At 33.3% G+C, this 21,408-nt stretch overlaps 2 protein-coding genes and 1 pseudogene across 2 annotated transcripts; all 3 read left to right on the top strand.

Annotated features, from left to right (window-relative positions):
* LOC109125679 (F-box protein At3g22350-like) lies at positions 1,277–5,831 on the top strand. The gene is made up of 3 exons (XM_019227930.1): positions 1,277–1,795; positions 2,168–2,181; positions 5,705–5,831. Exons 1-3 carry the CDS (start codon positions 1,277–1,279, stop codon positions 5,829–5,831), a joined length of 660 nt encoding a protein of 219 aa, XP_019083475.1.
* Positions 13,903–14,638, top strand: LOC104706616 (F-box protein At3g22350-like). The gene is made up of 2 exons (XM_019243518.1): positions 13,903–14,468; positions 14,578–14,638. The coding sequence occupies exons 1-2, from the start codon at positions 13,903–13,905 to the stop codon at positions 14,636–14,638; spliced, it is 627 nt and encodes a 208-aa protein (XP_019099063.1).
* Positions 15,890–17,039, top strand: LOC109125676 (annotated as a pseudogene).

Raw genomic sequence — 21,408 nt, 5'->3', positions numbered from 1 at the left:
AATATTGGTCATCATTCTTCAACTTGCTTGATGAGTTTATTCACTGGAGTTTTTTTCACTATTCTCCATCTCTTGGATCCCGCATGCGACAAATTTGAAGGCAGATTTTCTTGAATGTGCTTCGCATTCTCTTATCTCAAAGTTTCTTTTGTAAACTCCTTTCCTCTGGCTTAGGAAACTAACCGAGAAAATTCCTTTTACTTTATTGTTTGGTTGAAAAAAAAAAGATACACTTTTAGTTAAAGAAAATAGTTGTAGATGAGTTCAAAAAAATTAAAATTTAATTTAATTTAACAAAAATATATATTTAATTCTTTTCGTAAGTAAAAAAATGTATAAAAGTAAAGAGATAAGCTTTTAGTTATAGAAAATAGTTGTTTTTTTTTTTGCTATAATACACTAATGTATATCCATTTACAAATCTATTGTCTATATTACCACTAAAACTTTATTTGTACACACAAATATATTTTACTGTTAAACTATACTCTTTAGTCTTAACTACTACCAACAAATTGTCTTTATGAACACATTATATAAATTGTTATATCTTTCTTCACTTTAACATTTTTATAGTTATAAAAGCGCATACGTTAATCTTACATACTCCTATCATATATATTAGAATAGCATTCTTTTGAATAAATTATTTGATTGGTGAAAAAAATATGTGACGATCTATTTATTTTTTTTACTTCAAGAATCTTTTTCTTTGTGTAAAGGTGAGTATTTACGTTTTTTTAGAAACAATAACTAATTATATAATTTTCACAATCATTTTTTTATCTTATATAAAAAGTAATCTTTTTCTTGTAATATAGATATATATATATATATATATATATATATAAATTTATCTTATAATTAGATTTTAAATAAAATTAGGTTTTATTTTATCTACTTACTTTTATATAAAAACTTTCTAAATTAGGTTTAGATTTTTTTCATTTTTATTTTTTAAAATTTTAATAATGAATTGACATGTGTCAATATCTGAATGATATAATTGACACGTGTCACGATCTTGTTAATAAATAATTTTGTCATCAAAGTTTATATAATAAGATTGTCTCTGCCGGAACAATGATGGAATCATAACCCTCGATCGGTTCCGGTTTATCGAACAATGATGGAATTATAACCCTCAATTGGTTCCGGTTTATCGAAACAAAGATTGGTTTAGGGGCAAACTGAAAGAGAAAAAACCAAAACCCTAATTTAGACGCCTTCTTTTTCCTTGGGAGATCTGATCACAAAGAGATAAAAAAAAACTATAATGATTGTGACATCTGTGAAAAGGTTAGGATCTACTTGCAAACGATGGAACGCTATATTCGAAGATGAAAGATTCATTGAAAAGCACTTTAGTAAAGCACCAAAGGAGTCTATGGTTCTCATATTGAAGGGGTATAGGGTTTGTCCAGTGAGCGTCAATCTCAACGTTGCTCCTCCTTCTATAGAGTTTAAAGGTGCACTTGGCCTAAAGATTTCCCCTTCTAGTTCAGAAGAAGTCGACATAGTCAACGTTTTCCATTGCGATGGTTTGTTGTTATGCAACACCAAAGATGGTAGACTCGTGGCTTGGAATCCGTGTTTGGGAGAAACCAGGTGGATCCAACGCAAAACTTGTTACGATATAGAGTCTAGGTTTACTCTAGGATATATCCAAAACAAAAAATCTTGCCGTAGCTACAAAATCTTGAGGCGGTGGGGTGTTTTTAGTGACCCAAAGTTTGATATATATGAGTTTAGCTCTGATTCATGGAGGGTTCTTAATGACGTTGTTCTTGACCGCATCATACTATATTACGATTATATTAGTGGTGCACTGTCTTGGAAAGGAAATACTTACTGGGTTGCAACTGATAACGAAGAAGATTATGAATTCATAAAATGCACCAAAGATTATGAATTCATATAAAGGAAATACTTACTTTATTAATTATTTTTAATTATGAATTCATAAGAGAGAGACACCAACATAAACAACCGTTAGACATTTAGACATTAATACAAAGAGAAACTATAACACACCAACATAAACAATGAACTTGCAAGAAGAGAAACTTGCAAAAAGTAAGCAACATATAAACACACCAACAGTTACCTCAGCATATGTTTGGTTCTTTGCGGTAAGAGATAACCCGCCGGAAGCACTGCTCTCCACATTATTCCAAGAGAGTAGCAAAGATTCAGCTTCAGCTATCCTCGATGACACTTGATGGTAGACTTTCTCAGACATTCCATCAACGAAAGGCCCATCAGGTTTCCTATGAGTCTCTTCTAGGACAAGCAGGAAATCAGGTAGTGGATCATCGGTCTTCTCAGACTAACACAAGAGTTAGAGAGTGATCAATTCTCACAAACAGTGAATAAACAAGTCTTAACTAAATAACTTTAAGAAAAATACTTACATGCTTTCGTGCTCGGGCTTTAAAAGACGTCTGACCAGATCGGTGTTTGCATATTCCGGTGCCATCAAGATCACTATAACGAGCATTACGACTGTTGATACTCTTTGCTTCTGACTTTGGTTCAAGCCAAAACTTGACCAAACCTTCCCATACTGTAGGATCAAGCCACCGCAACATTGCTTCATCACCTTTTTGCTTCCACTTACCCTTCCACCGAGACACTTGATCACTCATCCGAGTCTTCAACTTGGTTTCAAACTCAGTTCTGACTCTTTCGTTGATGGACGGGTCCCAGTTATATGTTTGCTTCAACAAACATGACATGCATTAGTAATTAAAACACAAAATCTATATTTAAAACACATCAAACACAAAGTAGACTTACCGCAAAAGTTTCAAACCACCGATTTACAACCGGACCTGGTGTTTGGGTCCAATTGGCATGTACATGTTTGAAATCTCTTTCAAAAATGGCCCAGACAGTAGCAGCCACAGAAGGGTCCTGGTCAAACCAACAAAGCAAAGGATAAATCGAATGAGATACTATGAAACAACAAAAAAAAAATTAGACAGGAGAAGATACTTACCAGAGGGTACCCGGAGGACGCTTAGGATCTAGTTTCGGTAAGGAAGCACGTCCGGGACTTGCAAGTAACTCTTCCAAAGTAAAAAATGAATGTTGTGGAGACATACGAGAAGTTGATTGCTGAGGAGGATCATTAGGCATGAACGGAAAGCTTCCATGTAGATTATCCTGCATCGCCGGTGATGTACCTTGAGAAGAAGCGGGAGAAGGTAACCTTTGGGGATGAGCAGAAGCAGAAGTTGTCCTTCGAGTAGAGACGGGAGGAGTTAAACCATGAGAGGAGATGAATCTTCTGTAAACATTTTGGTTTACAAAACCGTTTTGCTCATTAGTCGACATCTGAAAGCAGAACAAAAATCTGATTAGAATTAACCCTAACCCCCCAAATCAAATTCAATCAAAACTCCCAAAATCATTAGAACCTAAATTCGAAACCCTAAATTGAATCCCTAAACCCCAAATTGAATCCCCAAAGTCGAAACCCTAAAATTGAATTAAAACCCAAATCGAATCATAACCCTAAACCCCCAATTGAATCCCCAAATTCGAAACCCTAAACTCGAATTAAAACCCAAATCGAATCATAACCCTAAACCCCCAATTGAATCCCCAAATTCGAAACCCTAAAATCGAATTAAAACCCTAAATCGAATCGAAACCCTAAACCCCAAATCAAAACCCCAAACAAAGAGAAAGAAGAGGAGAGGAAGAGACTTACCGAACCTTGGAGAAGAGGAGGAGAAGGGTTCGAGAAGGAGATAGAAGAGGAGAGGAGGAGAGGAGGAGAAGGGTTCGAGAAGGGTTCAAGAAGGATTCGAGAAGGGTTAACCAGAGAAGAGACTCACCGGAAAAGACAGAAGAGATCGGAGAAGAAAGCGGAAATCGGAGAAGAGAAAGATTAGGGAACTAGGGTTTTTTGGCTGCGGATTAGTCGAAAAACACTGCGTCGCAAATCCCACGCAAATATTGCTAAGGATTAGCTATGGTCCCTCGCAAATCCCTAGCAACCATATTAAAATATATAATTAATATTTCTAGACTTTGCGAGAGAATTACGAGAGACCGTAGCAAATCCCTCGTAAAGTCTTTTGGGTTTAGGTTTTGAAGTGTCATTTGCAAGGGAATTGCTACTATTTGAGCAATTTGCGAGGGAATTGCTACTATTTGAGCAATTTGTGATGGATTTGCTACTAATTTAGGGTTTAGGTTTTGAAAAAGGCATTTGTGCCATATCTTTGATTATAAATCTTGGATTCACCTTTTTAATCATTAAAAGTATTATAATTAGTTATAAGGGGTTTAGGATCAAGGGTTTAATGTTGTCATTTGCGAGGGAATTGCTATGGTTTAAGTTTTTTTGCAATTGATTTGCGACGCATTTGCTATGCATCTAGCGGATTACTCGCAAATTTGTCGCAATCCTTGAATATCTAATTTACAAAAACCATCAAAATAATTTTAAAAAAATAGTCAAATGAACTTGCAAGTATATTATAAGGTCCTATAAGCTCAACATACTCTTCTCTATCATCAAACTTCCAAAATAGTCCAATTTTGCATCTTCCTCCAATCATTAACTATCTTTTACACTATATCATATACATGTTCATTACATTTAGACAAATATTCCAAAATTTTATAATTCTCCAACAATATTGTGTTGCACTGCCTTATCTATGATTATAAGTGTTGGATTCTTTTTTTTAATCATTAATAGTAATGTTATTATTCTTTAGGGTTTAGGGTTTAGGGTTTGAAGTTTTCATTTTCGAGGGAATAGCGACGATTAATGTTTTGCGATGGATTTGCGACGCATTTGCTATATATCTAGCAAATATGTTGCAAATATGTCGCAAACCTAGTATATTTAATTTATAAAAACCATCAAAATAATTTTAAAAGTTAGTAAAATTAACTTTCAAGTATATTATAAGGTCCACGGTCTCATCATATTCTTTCCAATCATCTTTTAAATCATTAATAGTAATATATTAGTAATGAATTTCAGAATAATTCACCTTATGAACAGATTGAAATATATTTCAGAATAATTATATTAAGTTTTGTAATATTTATAAAAAAAAATTTCCTAATTTTGCAATGGATTTGCTATGGCTATCGCAATTCACTTGCACGTCCATAGCAATCTTTCTATGGATACTGTTTTCGCAAATGCGTCGCAATATTACGATTGATTTGCGAGGAGGGTGACCTTCCCTGCGATTTTGTCGTAAATGCCTCGCAAATGAGCAGCGAAATTGCGACGACTAGCTTCCTCACAATTTTGCAAGGGATGTGCTATGGAATTTTCTTTTCTCGTACTGTCCTCGCAAATCGACCGCAAATTTGCGAGAGCTATATTCCGTCGCAAGTCGTCCTTGCAAAACGCGTGTTTTCTTGTAGTGATAGACTCTTGGTTTGGAACCTGTGTTTGGGGGTAACCAGGTGGATCCAACTCAAAATTGGTTGCATGAATGCCATGAGAGACTCTAAGTTTGCTTTAGGATACCACAAAACACAGAATCGAGTTATTGAGTTTGAAATCTTTGATTTCAGCTCTAATTCATGGAGGGTTCTTAATGACGTAAACGCCAACACCTTCAAACTACCATATGTTGGCGTGTCTTTAAAACAAAATTCTTACTGGATTGCTGTATATGAAACAGATATTTGCTTGATATGTTTTGATTTTATAACAGAGAAGTTTAAACATCAATGTGTTCCGTTGTTTCAAAATCTTGGTATTATTGTTCTATCAGTTGTTAGAGAAGAACAGCTCTCACTTTTACATCAGAGCTCTCATCATAGACCAAAGATGGAGATATGGGTAACCAATAAAAGTGATGATGAAGCTGCTTTGGTGTGGAGCAAATCCTTCACAGTGAATTTACCTGTAAGAATATTTTATATTCTATATGGTCTATATGTCTTACGGTTTAATAATAAATTTCAAGTTTATATTTAACATTGTGGATTCTAATATTAAAGATGACACCGTGATGAATCGGTTTCGATTAATGTATTAGAATTTGGGTGTATTGATAACCCTCTTCCCTTCTCTTAATTATATTATATAAGTAATATATATACATGTATATGTTATGTCTATGCATTATTAAAGGGTGCTATTACGAACCAGTACATTTAAGATGTGCTATTACGAACCAGTACAATTAAGGGGTGCTGTTACGAATCAGTACAGTTAAGGGGTGCTATGACGAACCAGTACATCTCTTCAAATGTGACTGTATATACATGTATATATGTGTGGCTGTTGAATCATTACAACAACGGTTGTATTCTCATAATGTAAGAAACACTACCAAACCAAACACACACCAGAAAAAAGAGATTATTGATCTTTTTCATCAAAGATCAAGTGAAGGCAATAAGGAGTAAGGGAAGAGAAAATCAATTACTGAAGACTTGGATCCATCATCAAACATAGAGAAAGCAATGGATCAAGATTAGTATTTCTTCTTCTCTATAAAAGTGTTTACGGTTGAATTACATCAAATCTAGATGATCTTCGGGATGTGTAGATTTCATAAATATAGAAATCTGAATTTATATTTGGTATCAGAGCAAACTATATTTGTTTAATTCACCGTTAGTCAAACGTACACCATTTGTTTGATCGAGTGTTTAAGTTTTCATGTATTCTGGTTCTCTGTTTTGCATTCATAAACGTTCGAGTGCTTAACGTACGGAACAAATGAATTTCTTATTGTCGGTTACTGCATATGTGTGAAAAGTCACGATTAGAGTTTATTAAATATATATGAAGTATTCGATACAAGGCTTATATAGAATATGGAATATGAGTCATCTGGGATTGTTTGAATTAATAAAAAAAATTGTTAGATTCTTCCGATAGTGAATCGTAGTTGATGTTACACATAATTAGATTAATTAGATTAGTCGTACGGGTGGGCATGAATTATGTTGTGCATGATTAGAATCTGGGTCACTATTGATAATTATGCTTACGGTCATTGCATCAATTATATTCTTTGATCTGTGGTGGTGTTAAATGGTAACTGATGATTTCTTTCATTATGTCGAACTGTGGTGGTGTTAAATGGTAACTGATGATTTCTTTCATTATGTCGAAAGAAAACCACCATTGGCACTACCGTAAAGTCCTGATCGATAATTATTACCTGTTAGAATTATTGTTTAATCTACTTCCGCTGCAAAACTTTATAAGTTAAGGTTTTATAATCGGGGAATTGTGTTATGTAATGTTAACACAATATAAAATAATTTCTACCCATTAAATAATTAAAAACATTTAATGTTTATATTGTATATAACTTGTTAATCATTAAAGTAGCCTTGTTATATTACATATAGATATTAAAAAATTTTAAAAATTTATTAATTGATCATGATTAAAGAGATGTTAAAAAATGACATGGATTGATCAATTATTTTGTTATCTATATTCTTGAAGATCACCCAAAGGTGGATCACTGAATATAGTTAATGGTATGAAAAGAATTAATCTTTTTAATATAGTCAATAATATGTATACCCAAAGGTAACATGTTTATTTGATTAATATGTGATTTGATTAATTATAAAATTATAAATTTAGCATCATTAAAAGGGTTTGTTTTTTAATATTGTCCAAAAGTTATTTAAATTCATGCATTAAATTTAAGTTAGGCCTTAAAAGTCTGTATAAAAGTGTCAAAGCACTAATAGGTAAGCATGTTTACATGTTTGCAGCTTCTTCAAACTTGTATGCATCTGCTAACTCTGTCGTAAAGTTCAATGGGCTGAATTACAGTGAATGGTCTGACCAAATCCGGTTTGCATTGGGTATTATGGTTTTGGACTTTGTAATACTAACGGATGAGGAACCTCTAGCCATTACAGGAGATAGCTCCGAAACTGAAAAATCTCGTTATGAGATTTGGGAGCGATCTAACAGACTGAGTTTAAACCTCATGAAAATGACGATGGCAGAAAGTGTTAAGCCATCTATGCCTAAGACAAAGAAAGCAAGGGAATTCATAGAGAAAATTAAAGAGTGTTCACAATCTGATTTGGCTGACAAGTCGATTGTAGGAAGTCTCATGAATGAGCTCACTACGAAAAAATTTTACTGGTCTCAGCCAATTCATGATCATGTGACCCACATGTCTAACTTGGCAGCAAGGTTGTAAACCTTGGGAATGGAAGTTCATGAGAATTTCTTGGTTCAATTCATTATGAACTCTCTACCTTTTGAATTTAGCCAGTTCCAGGTGAATTACAACACCATTAAAGATAAATGGGACTTTAAGGAGTTAAAGGCTATGTTGGTTCAAGAGGAAGGGAAAATTAAGAAAATGAAGGATTATGTTGTCAATCTTGTGGGCTATGGAAATGCTACCAGCAATAAAGGAAAACCAAGTAGAAAGGACAAGATGAAGGATAAAGCTTTCATGAAAGGCCCTGAAAGTCAAATCCAGAAGGAAAGGAAGTGTTTCCTTTGCAAGAAAATGGGGCACTTCAAGAAAGACTGTCCGAAAATAAAGGCATGGTTCGAAAAGAAAGGTATGCAACATATTTATGTTTGCTCTGAATTGAATCTTGTCGAAGTGCCTAAAAATACTTGGTGGTTAGATACTGGTGCTACTACTCATGTGTCTCATATTAAACAGGGATTCAGTTCGATTCAACCCATAAGAGGACCTGAACAATTCTTGTTCATGGGAAACAGAATGAAGGCACAAATTGAAGGCATTGGGACTTATAAGTTGATCTTGGACACTGGATGTCATGTAGATCTTGAAGGGTGTCTCTATGTACCTGAGTGTGCTAGAAATCTTGTTTCCGTTAGTAGGTTGGACAATTTAGGTTTTGTTTTTAAGATTGGACACGGTGTTTTCTCATTGTACCGAAATGATTACCTTAAAGGAAGTGGTACTTTGTTTGATTCACTATATCGTTTCAATCTTGATATAAAGTTTTTTGAATCGTTGTTTAATATTGAAAGTCAAGGCATTAAGCGTAGTGCATCGAATGAAAGTTCAGCTTTCTTGTGGCATCAAAGACTAGGTCATATTTCCAAAGAAATAATTATGAGATTGGTAAAGAATGAAATTCTTCCTCACTTGGATTTTAGTGATCTAGATGTGTGTGTAGACTGCATGAAAGGAAAGCAGACTAAACACATTACAAAGAAACCAGCCACAAGAAGTACTCAAATTCTTGAGTTAATTCACACCGATATATGTGGTCTGTTTGATGCTCCATCTTGGAGCGGTGAAAAATACTTTATCACCTTTATTGATGATTACTCACGTTATGGTTATACTTATCTTCTGCATGAAAAAAACTCAGTCTGTGAATATCCTAGAGATATTCATTAATGAGGTGGAAAGGCAATTAGATAGAAAAATAAAAGTAGTGAGATCTGATAGAGGTGGTGAGTTTTATGGGAAATTCACAGAAAATTGACAATGTCCTGGTCCATTTGCAAAGCTACTTGAGAGTAGAGGCATTTGTGCACAGTATACAAAGCATGGTACTCCTCAGCAGAATGGTGTAGCTGAGAGGCGGAATCGTACTTTAATGGAAATGGTTAGGAGCATGATAAGTAATAGTTCTTTACCCCTATCATTGTGGCATATGCATTAAAGACTGCAATGTATGTCTTAAACCGGGTTCCTAGTAAGTCAGTTTCTAAGACTCCTTTTGAACTGTGGACGGGAAGGAAACCAAGCTTAAGACATTTACGTGTTTGGGGATGTCCAGCAGAAGTAAAGTCATATAATCCACATGAAAAGAAACTTGATTCGAGGACTGTCAGTGGCTTCTTTGTTGGGTATCCGGAAAAATCAAAGGGGTATGTATTTTATTGTCCTAAGCATAGTACGAGAATAGTTGAAACGGAAAATGCTAGGTTCATTGAAAATGGTCAAACTAGTGGGAGTGGTGAACCAAGAAAGGTGGACATTCAAGAAGTTCAGGTTGAAGTTTCTTCACATGTTGTCACACCTAAGGTTGTTGTTCCTATTGTTTCAGTACAGTTAAATGAGGCAATAGAACAACATGATGATGTACCAATCCCAATGGATGAAGAGACAATTAATGAACATGTCGCTATTTATGAAGAAAATAGTGTACCACAAGAACCATTAAGGCGATCTGGAAGGAACCGTAGATCTACCATTTCAAATGACTATGTGGTTTATGCTGTTGAAAGTGAATGTGACTTAAGCATTGACGAAGACCCGAACACATTCCGAAAAGCCATGGAAAGTGACAATTCTGAAAAATGGTCTATTGCCGCGAAAGAAGAAATAAAATCTATGGGTGATAATAATGTTTGGGACTTAGTAGAGTTGCCAAACGGTTTCAAAACCGTTGGTTCTAAATGGGTCTTTAAGACTAAACGCGACTCGTAAGGTAACATTGAAAGATACAAGGCTCGCCTTGTTGCCAAAGGTTTCACCCAAAAAGATGGCATTGACTATAAAGAGACCTTCTCTCCAGTTTCAAAGAAGGATTCTCTTAGAATTGTTTTGGCTTTGGTGGCTCATTATGATCTGGAGCTTCACCAAATGGATGTGAAAACCGCCTTTCTTAATGGAGATCTTGAGGAAGAAGTATATATGGATCAGCCTGAAGGGTTTGTGGCCACAGGAAATGAACATCTGGTGTGTAAGCTGAAAAAAGTCAATATATGGACTTAAACAAGCTTCTAGACAATGGCATTTGAAGTTTAATGATACCATTATGTCATATGGGTTTGTAGAGGTTATCGTTGACCGATGCATCTACATAAAGATCAGTGGGAGCAAGTTTGTAATTTTAGTCTTATATGTTGATGATATTTTGCTTGCTGCGAATGATATGGGTATGCTACATGATATAAAGAAATATCTATCTAAGAACTTTGAAATGAAAGATATGGGTGAGGCATCTTATGTGATCGGAATAGAAATAATTCGAGATAGATCACAAGGATTGCTAAGTTTGTCTCAGAAAGGATATATCAATAAGGTCTTAGAGAGATATAGAATGAGTGAATGCTCTGCTGGTAAAATTCCAATTCAGAAAGGGGACAAGTTCAGTAAAATGCAATGTCCAAGAAATGAATTGGAACGTAAAGAAATGGAAAGAATTCCTTATGCATCAGTGGTTGGGAGTTTGAACTATGTTCAGACATGTACTCGACCAGATATCAGTTTTGCTGTTGGTATGTTGGGTCGATATCAAAGTAATCCCGGAATGAATCACTGGAAGGCTGCAAAGAAGGTCCTCAGGTACTTGCAAGGCACCAAAGAGTTCATGCTTACATACATGAGATCTGATGACCTCGAGGTCATTGGATATTCAGATTCAGACTATGCTGGATGCGTTGATAGTAGGAAATTGACGTTTGGATATTTGTTCTTGTTAGCTGGAGGAGCAATATCGTGGAAAAGTGGAAAGCAGTCTGTCATTGCTTCTTCCACTATGGAGGCCGAATTTGTGGCATGCTTTGAGGCCACAGTTCATTCATTGTGGCTGCGGAACTTTATTTTAGGGCTTCGGATTGTCGACAACATAGAGAAGCCGCTGAGAATTTACTGTGATAATTCCGCAGCTGTCTTCTTTTCAAAGAATGACAAGTACTCAAAACGTGCTAAACACATGGAGATAAAGTACTTGTCTGTCAAAGAAGAAGTGCGGAAACATAGAGTGTCTTTTGAGCATATTAGGACGGATATGATGGTTGTAGATCCGCTAACTAAGGGATTACCACCTAATGTGTTCATTGGCCATGTAGATAAGACCTTGCTGTTTTGATTATAGGATGCTTATTAAGTATGAGACACTATGAATTCACTTAAAGTTATGTTTCTGTTTTTATTCGATATGTTATCATTAAAGTATGTGTACACATTTATGGTTTATAGATAACATAACTGTTTTGAGAATTAAGGTTTTTCTCAATATAAAAGAATAATATAAAATTGGAATTGATTTTGTGATACATGAAAGGGAGCATGTCGTTCAATGATGTGTGACCGCCATGATTCGATCAGTTTGATTTTATGTAAGTCATTAAAGGTTAAGAGAAATTGATATTAAAGTGCGCATTAAAGTTATTAAACCATTAAGTTGACACAAAGACCAAGTGGGAGAATGTAAGAATATTTTATATTCTATGTGGCCTATGTGTCTTACGGTTTAATAATAAATTTCAAGTTTATATTTAACATTGTGGATTCTAATATTAAAGACGACATCGTGATGAATCGGTTTCGATTAATGTATTAGAATTTGGGTTTATTGATAACCCTCTTCCCTTCTCTTAATTATATTATATAAGTAATATATATACATGTATATGTTATGTCTATGCATTATTAAAGGGTGTTATTACGAACAAGTACATTTAAGATGTGCTATTACGAACTAGTACAATTAAGGGGTGCTATTACAAACCAGTACAACTAAGGGGTACTATAATGAACCAGTACATCTCTTCAAATGTGACTGTATATACATGTATATATGTGTGGCTGTTGAATCATTACAACAATGGTTGTATTCTCATAACGTGAGAAACACTACCAAACCAAACACACACCAGAAAAAAGAGATTATTGGTATTCTTCATCAAAGATCATGTGAAGGCAATAAGGAGTAAGGGAAGAGAAAATCAATTACTGAAGACTTGGATCCATCATCAAGCATAGAGAAAGTAATGGATCAAGGTTAGTATTTCTTCTTCTCTAAAAAAGTGTTTATGGTTGAATTAGATCAAATCTAGATGATCTTTGGGATGTGTAGATTTCATGAATATAGAAATCTGAATTTATATTACCCATTGGCAGTAATTGTTTTCATGTTTAATCGAGTCTATTAATCGACGAGGAGAAAAAATTGGCCTTGTGTTCTAATTTAGGTTTTGAGACCAGCTGGAACATGGTATACACTATTGGAAAGGACGATGAAAATTATACAGAGATGCCTTATACTTTTAAAGACTTTCCATGGTCGCAAGGATCTACAGACAAAACATGGTGTCCACGAATTTTCAATTATGTTCCAAGTTTGGTTCATATCTAGCAAGGTACAGTCGAGGCACCTACTCAGCTACTCTCTTTTTCTTCCTCCTGGTTTTTTTTATTTTTTATTTTTAGGAAAATGTCCAATGAAGAATGTAAGAAAATTTTTCTGGCACTTTGTGATTTCCTTTCTTCTTTATGGTGTATAGTTTTGGTTTGGATTGAATTTGTTTTTCACTTAAATTTCCTTGTAAGCTATGATGATGATTTTAACGTAAGGAGCTCTGATTATTATGTCTTAACTACTCTAAAACTGTTTTTACGTACATATACCTTGAAATAAATGATTGGAAAGACTGGATAGTGCACAAAAAGATCATAAAAGTAATTAAGATACAATATAAACAATAATCAATTATCAAAGTAGGGTACTTTTTTTCCTCTGTTTTCTACCTTGCGACTGAAGTAACTAGCTTTTTTCTCTTAATATGAATTTTAAAATCGATAATTAAATAATACATGTTTTTTATTTGGATTTCCAAATTTATTAAATGATTGGGTAAACGTATCCCCCAGAGTTCTAATTTTAAAAGATTCGGACCGTCCAGCGAAAAATCCTGAAATAATTGTTTTATACTTTACGACTAAAGCAATTACAGGTTTTTTCTCCTTTTTGAAACCGTTTAGTGTCTAAACAAGAATGGATTTATGAGTTTCAAACTTGACAATTATAAAAAGGATTATGGGCGTAGGCCTAAAGCCTCCGGATTATCAAAAGAAAGGTTGGTATAGGGCAAACATAAAGAAACAAAAATAAAAACCAAAACCCTAATTTCTGCTTACAGAGACCGAGTCGCTTTCTTCTTCGTTGGCAGATGAGATGACAAACAGAGAAACAATGATGATGCCCGATCTTCCTTTACATTTGGTAGAGGAAATACTCTTTAGGGTTCCAGCCACGTCTTTCAAACGATTACGATCTACTTGCAAACTATGGATGGCTTTATCTAAAACCCCAACATTCACCGAGAAGCACTTTGGTAAAGCAGCTGCAAAGGAATCTATGGTTCTCATGTTGAAGGAGTATAGGATTTGTCCGGTGAGCGTCAATCTCAACGTTGCTCCTCCTTCTATAGAGTTTAAAGGTGCACTTGGCCTAAAGATTTCCCATTCTAGTTCAGAAGAAGTCGACATAGTCAACGTTTTCCATTGCGATGGTTTGTTGTTATGCAACACCAAAGATGGTAGACTCGTGGCTTGGAATCCGTGTTTGGGAGAAACCAGGTGGATCCAACGCAAAACTTGTTACGATATAGAGTCTAGGTTTACTCTAGGATATATCCAAAACAAAAAATCTTGCCGTAGCTACAAAATCTTGAGGCGGTGGGGTGTTTTTAGTGACCCAAAGTTTGATATATATGAGTTTAGCTCTGATTCATGGAGGGTTCTTAATGACGTTGTTCTTGACCGCATCATACTATATTACGATTATATTAGTGGTGCACTGTCTTGGAAAGGAAATACTTACTGGGTTGCAACTGATAACGAAGAAGATTATGAATTCATACTCATTTTTGATTTTACAGCAGAAAGATTTAAACGTCTGCGTCTTCCTCTATTTCAAAATCATGGTATGGTGACTCTATCAGTTGGTAGAGAAGAACAGCTTTCGGCTTTAAATCGGATCTATACTCCATCAAAGATAGAGATGTGGGTAACCACCAAAATTGATAATATTGAATCAGAGTTGTTGTGGTGCAAATCCTTTAATAGTGGATTTACCTGTTATTATCATTAGTGATTCTTTTGTTTACATGCATCTATTGATCGATGCGGAGAAGAAAATAGTATTGTGTTGTAATGTAGGTGATACGAACCGCGAGATTAATCTATACACTATTGGAGAGGACGAGGAATACTACACAGAGCTCCCAAACATAAACAGCCAATGTTTGTTGGAAAACGTAGAATGGGATCCAGTTGTTTTCAACTATGTTCCATGTTTGTTTCAAATCAAGTAAATAGAAAAGAAACTAGTGACCAAGTGATTTCGTCTTGCACATCTTCTTTTTTATTTCCTTAGTTTTTTTTTTTTTTGAACAATTTAATGAATACATTTGGGTACTTTATGGTTCCAATGATGATGCTCTTTTCATCTCTCTACATAAATGGTGTAAGTAAGCCCCTTGACCTCAAAGACAGTTTATTCCCAAACCAAAGCCACGCCATCCCCGTTTCTGATTTAAGTCATTAAAGTGAAAAACCATTGACAAAACTCATGATGTTACGTTTCATCTTTAGCTTCTGAAGCAAGCAGATGTCTCAGCTATAACCAAGCTTGTAGCATCCTTTGATATTCACCATGATTGCGCTCAACTTGAAACTGTTGACGATTTTGATTAAAGGTAAATTTGGCGATGATGGTCAAACCATTCCCAGACGACGACGGACCCCAAATCTTGACATCCTCCTAATTAATCATATTTTGGATATGAATGAAGCTCTAGTTCCAACTAAACCGGAAAAAAAAAAATCTCTTGATGGTGTAAAATGATCCAAGATGTTTAAAACATGAACTGCTATCTTCTCTATCACAGATCAGGATTAAATTTTGTGCTTTTAAAGGTGTCGATTTGGTCCGAGGTTGGTTTTAGGTTTTAGAAACAGAGTAAAAAGACTGAATAAAACAGAGTAACACACGAGACTTTTAGAATATTATATTGGGATCACTTTCTTTTGTCGGTTGCTTCTTTTCCAAGGAAAAGTAAAGTTTTTAAAAATAATCTAGGAAAAGGAAAAGGAAAGCGGAAAATACGTTTCTTGTTTGTATATATATATATAAGACAAAATAGGTTATTCTTCGTAGGGAGATCACAAGAGAAACAATGACGATGCCTGAACTCCCGCAAAAATTGGTTGAAGAAATACTATCTAGGCTTCCGGCAAAAGCTCTGGGACGGATCTACTTGCAAAGGATTGGACGTTTTAGTTAAAGACCAGAGGTTCGGCGAGAAGCACTTTCGCAATGCACCAAAGGAGTCTCTGGTTCTCATGTCGAAGGAGTATAGGGTTTGCCCAATGAGTGTCAATCTGAACGTTGCTCCTCCATCTATAGAGTTGAAAGATGCACTTGGTCTAAGCGAATCTCAATCTAATTCAGAACAAGTCGATATAGCTGAAGTTTTTCACTGCGATGGTTTGTTGTTATGTACAACCAAGAACAATAGACTCTTGGTTTGGAACCCATGTTCGGGGGTAACCAGGTGGATCCAACTCAAAATTGGTTGCATGAATGTCATGAGAGACTCTACGTTTGCTTTAGGACACCACAACAACAAATCTTGCCGTGCCTACAAAATCTTGAGGTGTTGTAATTCTAAAGACATTACAAAACACAGAACCGAGTTATTGAGTTTGAAATCTTTGATTTCAGCTCTAATTCATGGAGGGTTCTTGATGACGTAAACCCCAACTCCTTCGAACTAGGATTTGTTGGCGTGTCTTTAAAGCAAATTACTTACTGGCTTGCTCCATATGAAACAGATCCTTGCTTAGTACGTTTTGATTTTACAACAGAGAAGTTTCAACATCTGAGTCTTCCTTTGTTTAAACCTGTTGCTGTAATTCTTTTATCAGTTGTTACTTGTTAGAGAAGAAAAACTCTCAGTGTTACATCTGAGCTCTCGTCATGGTATAAAGGTGATGGATATATGGGTAACCAATAAAATTGATGACGAAGCTGCTTTGGTGTGGAGCAAATCCTTTACAGTGGATTTACCCATTGGCAGTAAATGTATTCATGTTTACTCGAGTCTATTAATCGACGAGGAGAAAAAATTGGCCTTGTATTCTAACTTAGGTGTTGCGACCTGCTGGAATTTGGTATACACTATCGGAGAGGACGATGAATATTATACAGAGGTGCCTTATACTTCTAAAGACTTCCAATGGTCGCAACATAATAGTCCTTTGAAAGGATCTACAGACAAAATATGGTTTCCACGAATTTTCAGTTATGTTCCAAGTTTGGTTCATATCTAGCAACGTACAATATATAGTCAAGGCACCTACTCTCTTTTTCTTCTTCTTGGTTTTTTTTTTTTTTTTTTTTTTTTTTTTTTTTTTTTTTTTTTTTTTTTNTGAGGAAGAATTTAATAAATATTTTTTGGTACTTTGTGATTTTCTTTTTGGTTTGGATTGAGCTTTTCTTTACCAGAGGAGTGGAGTGTATCATTTGGCTGTTAATGTATTTTCTTATTTTTGAGAAAACAATACATTTTTTTTTAAACTACAATGTTTAGCGCTCATTCACAATTACTTACTATATATATTATCATAAACATATTTTTAAGCAAAACTATGAATTAAGTTCTCATTAAAAATATTGATATTATGTTATGTATAATTTTATTAAATTCAATAAGAAATTATTTGTAATCTATATACAGTATGTGTGTGATATTATTTATAATTAATTATATTTTAAATATTTAATAATAAGTGGAAACATGTCAGGTTTTTCATATAACTAAGAGTTAATGTATAATTTAAAATTTAATCAAAAACAAAATAATAATTGTAACATGCTTTTGTGTCATCGTAACATGCTTTTGTGTCATCGTTAGCGAGACTCCCCTCATCTTTTTTTATACTATACTAGAATAATACATACGCTACGCCGCGGGTTATTTTTATTTTGTTTTTATTTTAATTATTTTAAAAATAAATTTTATATGCTGTTTGCAATAATAATAAAAAAATATCAAAACATATGTTGATTAATTATTATTTTTGATTTTTTATTTACCTTAAAAACATGATTTGTCAACATTAAAAGAAAATATAATATTTAAATAATAAAAAACTCTAGAATCGCAAAAGGCCAAAACCATACCATATAAATTCTCTGAAACATAATGCGGCTCAAACCCAAACCAAAAAATATTTCAATATCCACCTTTGTCGCATATTCGAAATCACATCATAGTTATGCTTATGTAGCATTAAAACTACGAGTAAATAAATATAAGAAAAATGTTTCACCTATCGGTTCCTAATTTCAATCTATTCTTGAAAGAAACATTTTCATTATTCTTGCTCCATCGTGAAGCATTTCGAACAAAGATATGCACTTTACTCTTGTGGTCTTTTAGTCTCCAGTTTAGTATTTGTAAAACTCTAACATCTCTTCTTCCAAAACAAAGATATGTACTTTACTCTAATGGTATTTTAGTCTGCACTTTAATATTCGTAAAACTCTAACATCTCTTCTTCCAAAGAATGAGTCTTGCCTACAATCACAAATTAACCTCTGACGTTTTATCTTCCATCACAGCTTTTTCAGTCTCAGCATTGTCTCTATTTGTCTAAACCTCTGACTCTTTATATTCCGTCACAGCTTTTATATTATCTTTTTTTTTATCTCAGCATCTATCTCCATTTTCTTTGGTTCAGACATATCATCATCTTTCGTAACTTCTTGTTTTTTGTTATCTCGAGAATTCTCCTTCTCCTTTCACTACAAGAAAACAGGCAAATAACGACTGCACTATTAGTCACTATTTAGTCGCTAAATGATGTGTTACGACTAAATAGCGACTAAAAGCAGTAATCGTAAATCGAGAGTCGCTAAAATAAATAGTTGTAAAATTAGTCGTCAAATAGCGACTACATTACGACTATTTTGCGTAGTGGTAAATTTAGTCGTAATGTAGTCACTAAATTTAGCGACTACGGTACGACTATTTTATGACTATGCTAAAATAGTCACAATGTAGTCACCAAATTTAGTGACTAATTGATGACAAATTTACAATTATGTATTTAGAAAATATTATATTTATACAGCATTTTTATTTTATACAGCATTATATATATATAATTTTAATAATAATATATTTTATTAATAACAGGTTGTTTTTGGAATGAATCTATACTATAAAAGATGGTCAACTCTCTCCATTTGAGTGACACGTCAGCAGTGGAGAGATTGCCACCTGTCTATCCTCATTAAAAGCAAACAAACCTAAACTTAAAGGAATATGAAATATCTTTCATGTCTTTTATTTTATTTTTATATCACAAATAGTTTCAATATTTACATAAAAAATTTAGAGAGACTTAAAACAAGTCTAAAGAAAATAGATGCATCACCAAAAGACAAAAAGACTTCGAGAGTGAATCAAAGCGCCACTTCTTCTTCTTGGCGTAAACCATGAATGTATGGGAATATAATATAGCCGTTACAATTTTGTCAATAGTTGAAAAGTTGCACCAATGATAGAGATATTGGTTAATATTATAGAGAAATTCATGAAAGTTTATCTCTACATAAATAAAATTTTATATATAAAGAAGATTGAAGTTTTGTTCACTATCAAATGAACTGAATAAAACTGTAGAATGTTGGTTTAAAAAAATACAGAGACAAAGAGGGAGATAGTTGAATATATTCATGACTGTTGGTTTTCATATTCGTTTTCATATTCTAATATTTAGAAGTTGTCAAAAATGAACTGAATGAAATTCTTATTAAAAACCAATTAAATTATAGATTTAATTATATTCAAGAAATTGAAGAGATGACATGAAAGGAAGATGTCTATCTTAATTATATATATTAAATAGTTAGCCCTGCAATTCTTGATAAAATAAAATGTTAGTGTTTCATAGTATTTAATTGAGAAACTTAAGTATGAATATATCTAAATATTTTTTTTTAGTAAAATATAAAACTTACTTAACCAAAAAACTCTTTATTATAAAATATGTATTCTTAGATCAAACTTTCATTTAAAATATTTTCTTTTAAAGTATTAGGCAAGAATTGTTGAATGTTTAAATCTCTCGAAACAAAGTTGTTATCTAATAATTCAATTACAAAATCTATACTATAAAAGATGGCCAACTCTCTCCATTTGAGTGACACGTCAGAGATTGCCACATGTCTATCCTCATTAAAAGAAAACAAACCTAAACTTAAAGGAATATGAAATATTTTTTATGTCTTTTATTCTTTTTTTATATCACAAACAGTTTTAATATTTATATAAGAAATTTAGAGAAACTTAAAACATGTCTAAAGAAAATAGATGCATCACCAAAATACAAAAAGACATCGAGAGTGAATCAAAGCGCCACTTCTTCCTTTTGGCGTAAACCATGAATGGGAATATGATTTAGCCGTTACAGTTTTGTCAATAGTTGAAAAGTTGCACCAATGATAGAGATATTGGGTTAATATTATAGAGAAATTCATGAAAGTTTATCCCTACAGAAATAAATTTTTATATATGAAGAAGATTGGAGTTTTGTTCACTATCAAATGGGAAGATAGTTGAATAAAACTGTAGAATGTTAGTTTAAAAAAATACAGAGACAAAGAGGGAGATAGTTGAATATATTCATGACTGTTGGTTTTCATATTCTAATATTTAGAAGTTGTCAAAAATTAACTGAATGAAATTCTTTTTAAAAACCAATTAAATTATAGAGTTAATTATATTCAAGAAATTGAAGAGGTGACATGAAAGAAAGATGTCTATCTTAATTATATATATTAAATAGTTAGCTAAGCTGCAATTCTTGATAAAATAAAATGTTAGTGTTTCAGAGTATTTAATTGAGAAACTTAAGTATGAATATATCTAAATATTTTTTTTAATAAAATATAAAACTTATTTAACCAAAAAACTCTTTATTATAAAATATGTATCCTTAGATCAAACTTTCATTTAAAATATTTTCTTTTAAAGTTTTAGGCAAGAATTGTTGAATGTTTAAATCTCTCTAAACAAAGTTGTTCATGCATGTATCTAATAATTCAATTACAAAATGAAAAAACATATATGAAGTATTAAATCAACGTCAAATTATATTTTTCAAGATTTCCAAAATTAAAAGAAAACAAAGATAAACTCTACATAAAAAACAAATTAGTAGCAAAATTGTTTAAAAACGTAAGCCATAAGCATGCGCATAGCACGGGTACTCATCTAGTTGATATTAAAAATAAAAATACTATTTTTATTATTATGAAACCATGATATCAAAAAAAACTGTATTACAAAATAAAACTAAAAAACATAATTACAAATAAGAATACAAAGAATACATGATACTACTTATAAAAAAAATATATATATATATTGGAAATGCAGAAACATCAAGGGTTAATGTTTGAAGCGAGGGAAAAGGAGGTTTGCTTTGCTTTCCCATATGAGAAGTCTTTTGCTTTTGAGATGAATGTTAAAGATTTTGACCTGAAGCAAACTGGAGAGACCGAGACAAGGAGAAAGGAAGCTGAGCTGATGGAAGCATCTCTTAAGGAACTTAAAGCGAGGGACAATGGGCTCAGATTGCTTAATGACACCATCAGAGAGAAATCAGCTGAACTGGAGAAGAAAGAAGT

Source organism: Camelina sativa, chromosome 1 (assembly GCF_000633955.1).
Source record: "Camelina sativa cultivar DH55 chromosome 1, Cs, whole genome shotgun sequence".
In the NCBI taxonomy this organism is placed as follows: domain Eukaryota; kingdom Viridiplantae; phylum Streptophyta; class Magnoliopsida; order Brassicales; family Brassicaceae; genus Camelina; species Camelina sativa.
This window is presented reverse-complemented; position numbering and strand designations above follow the sequence as displayed.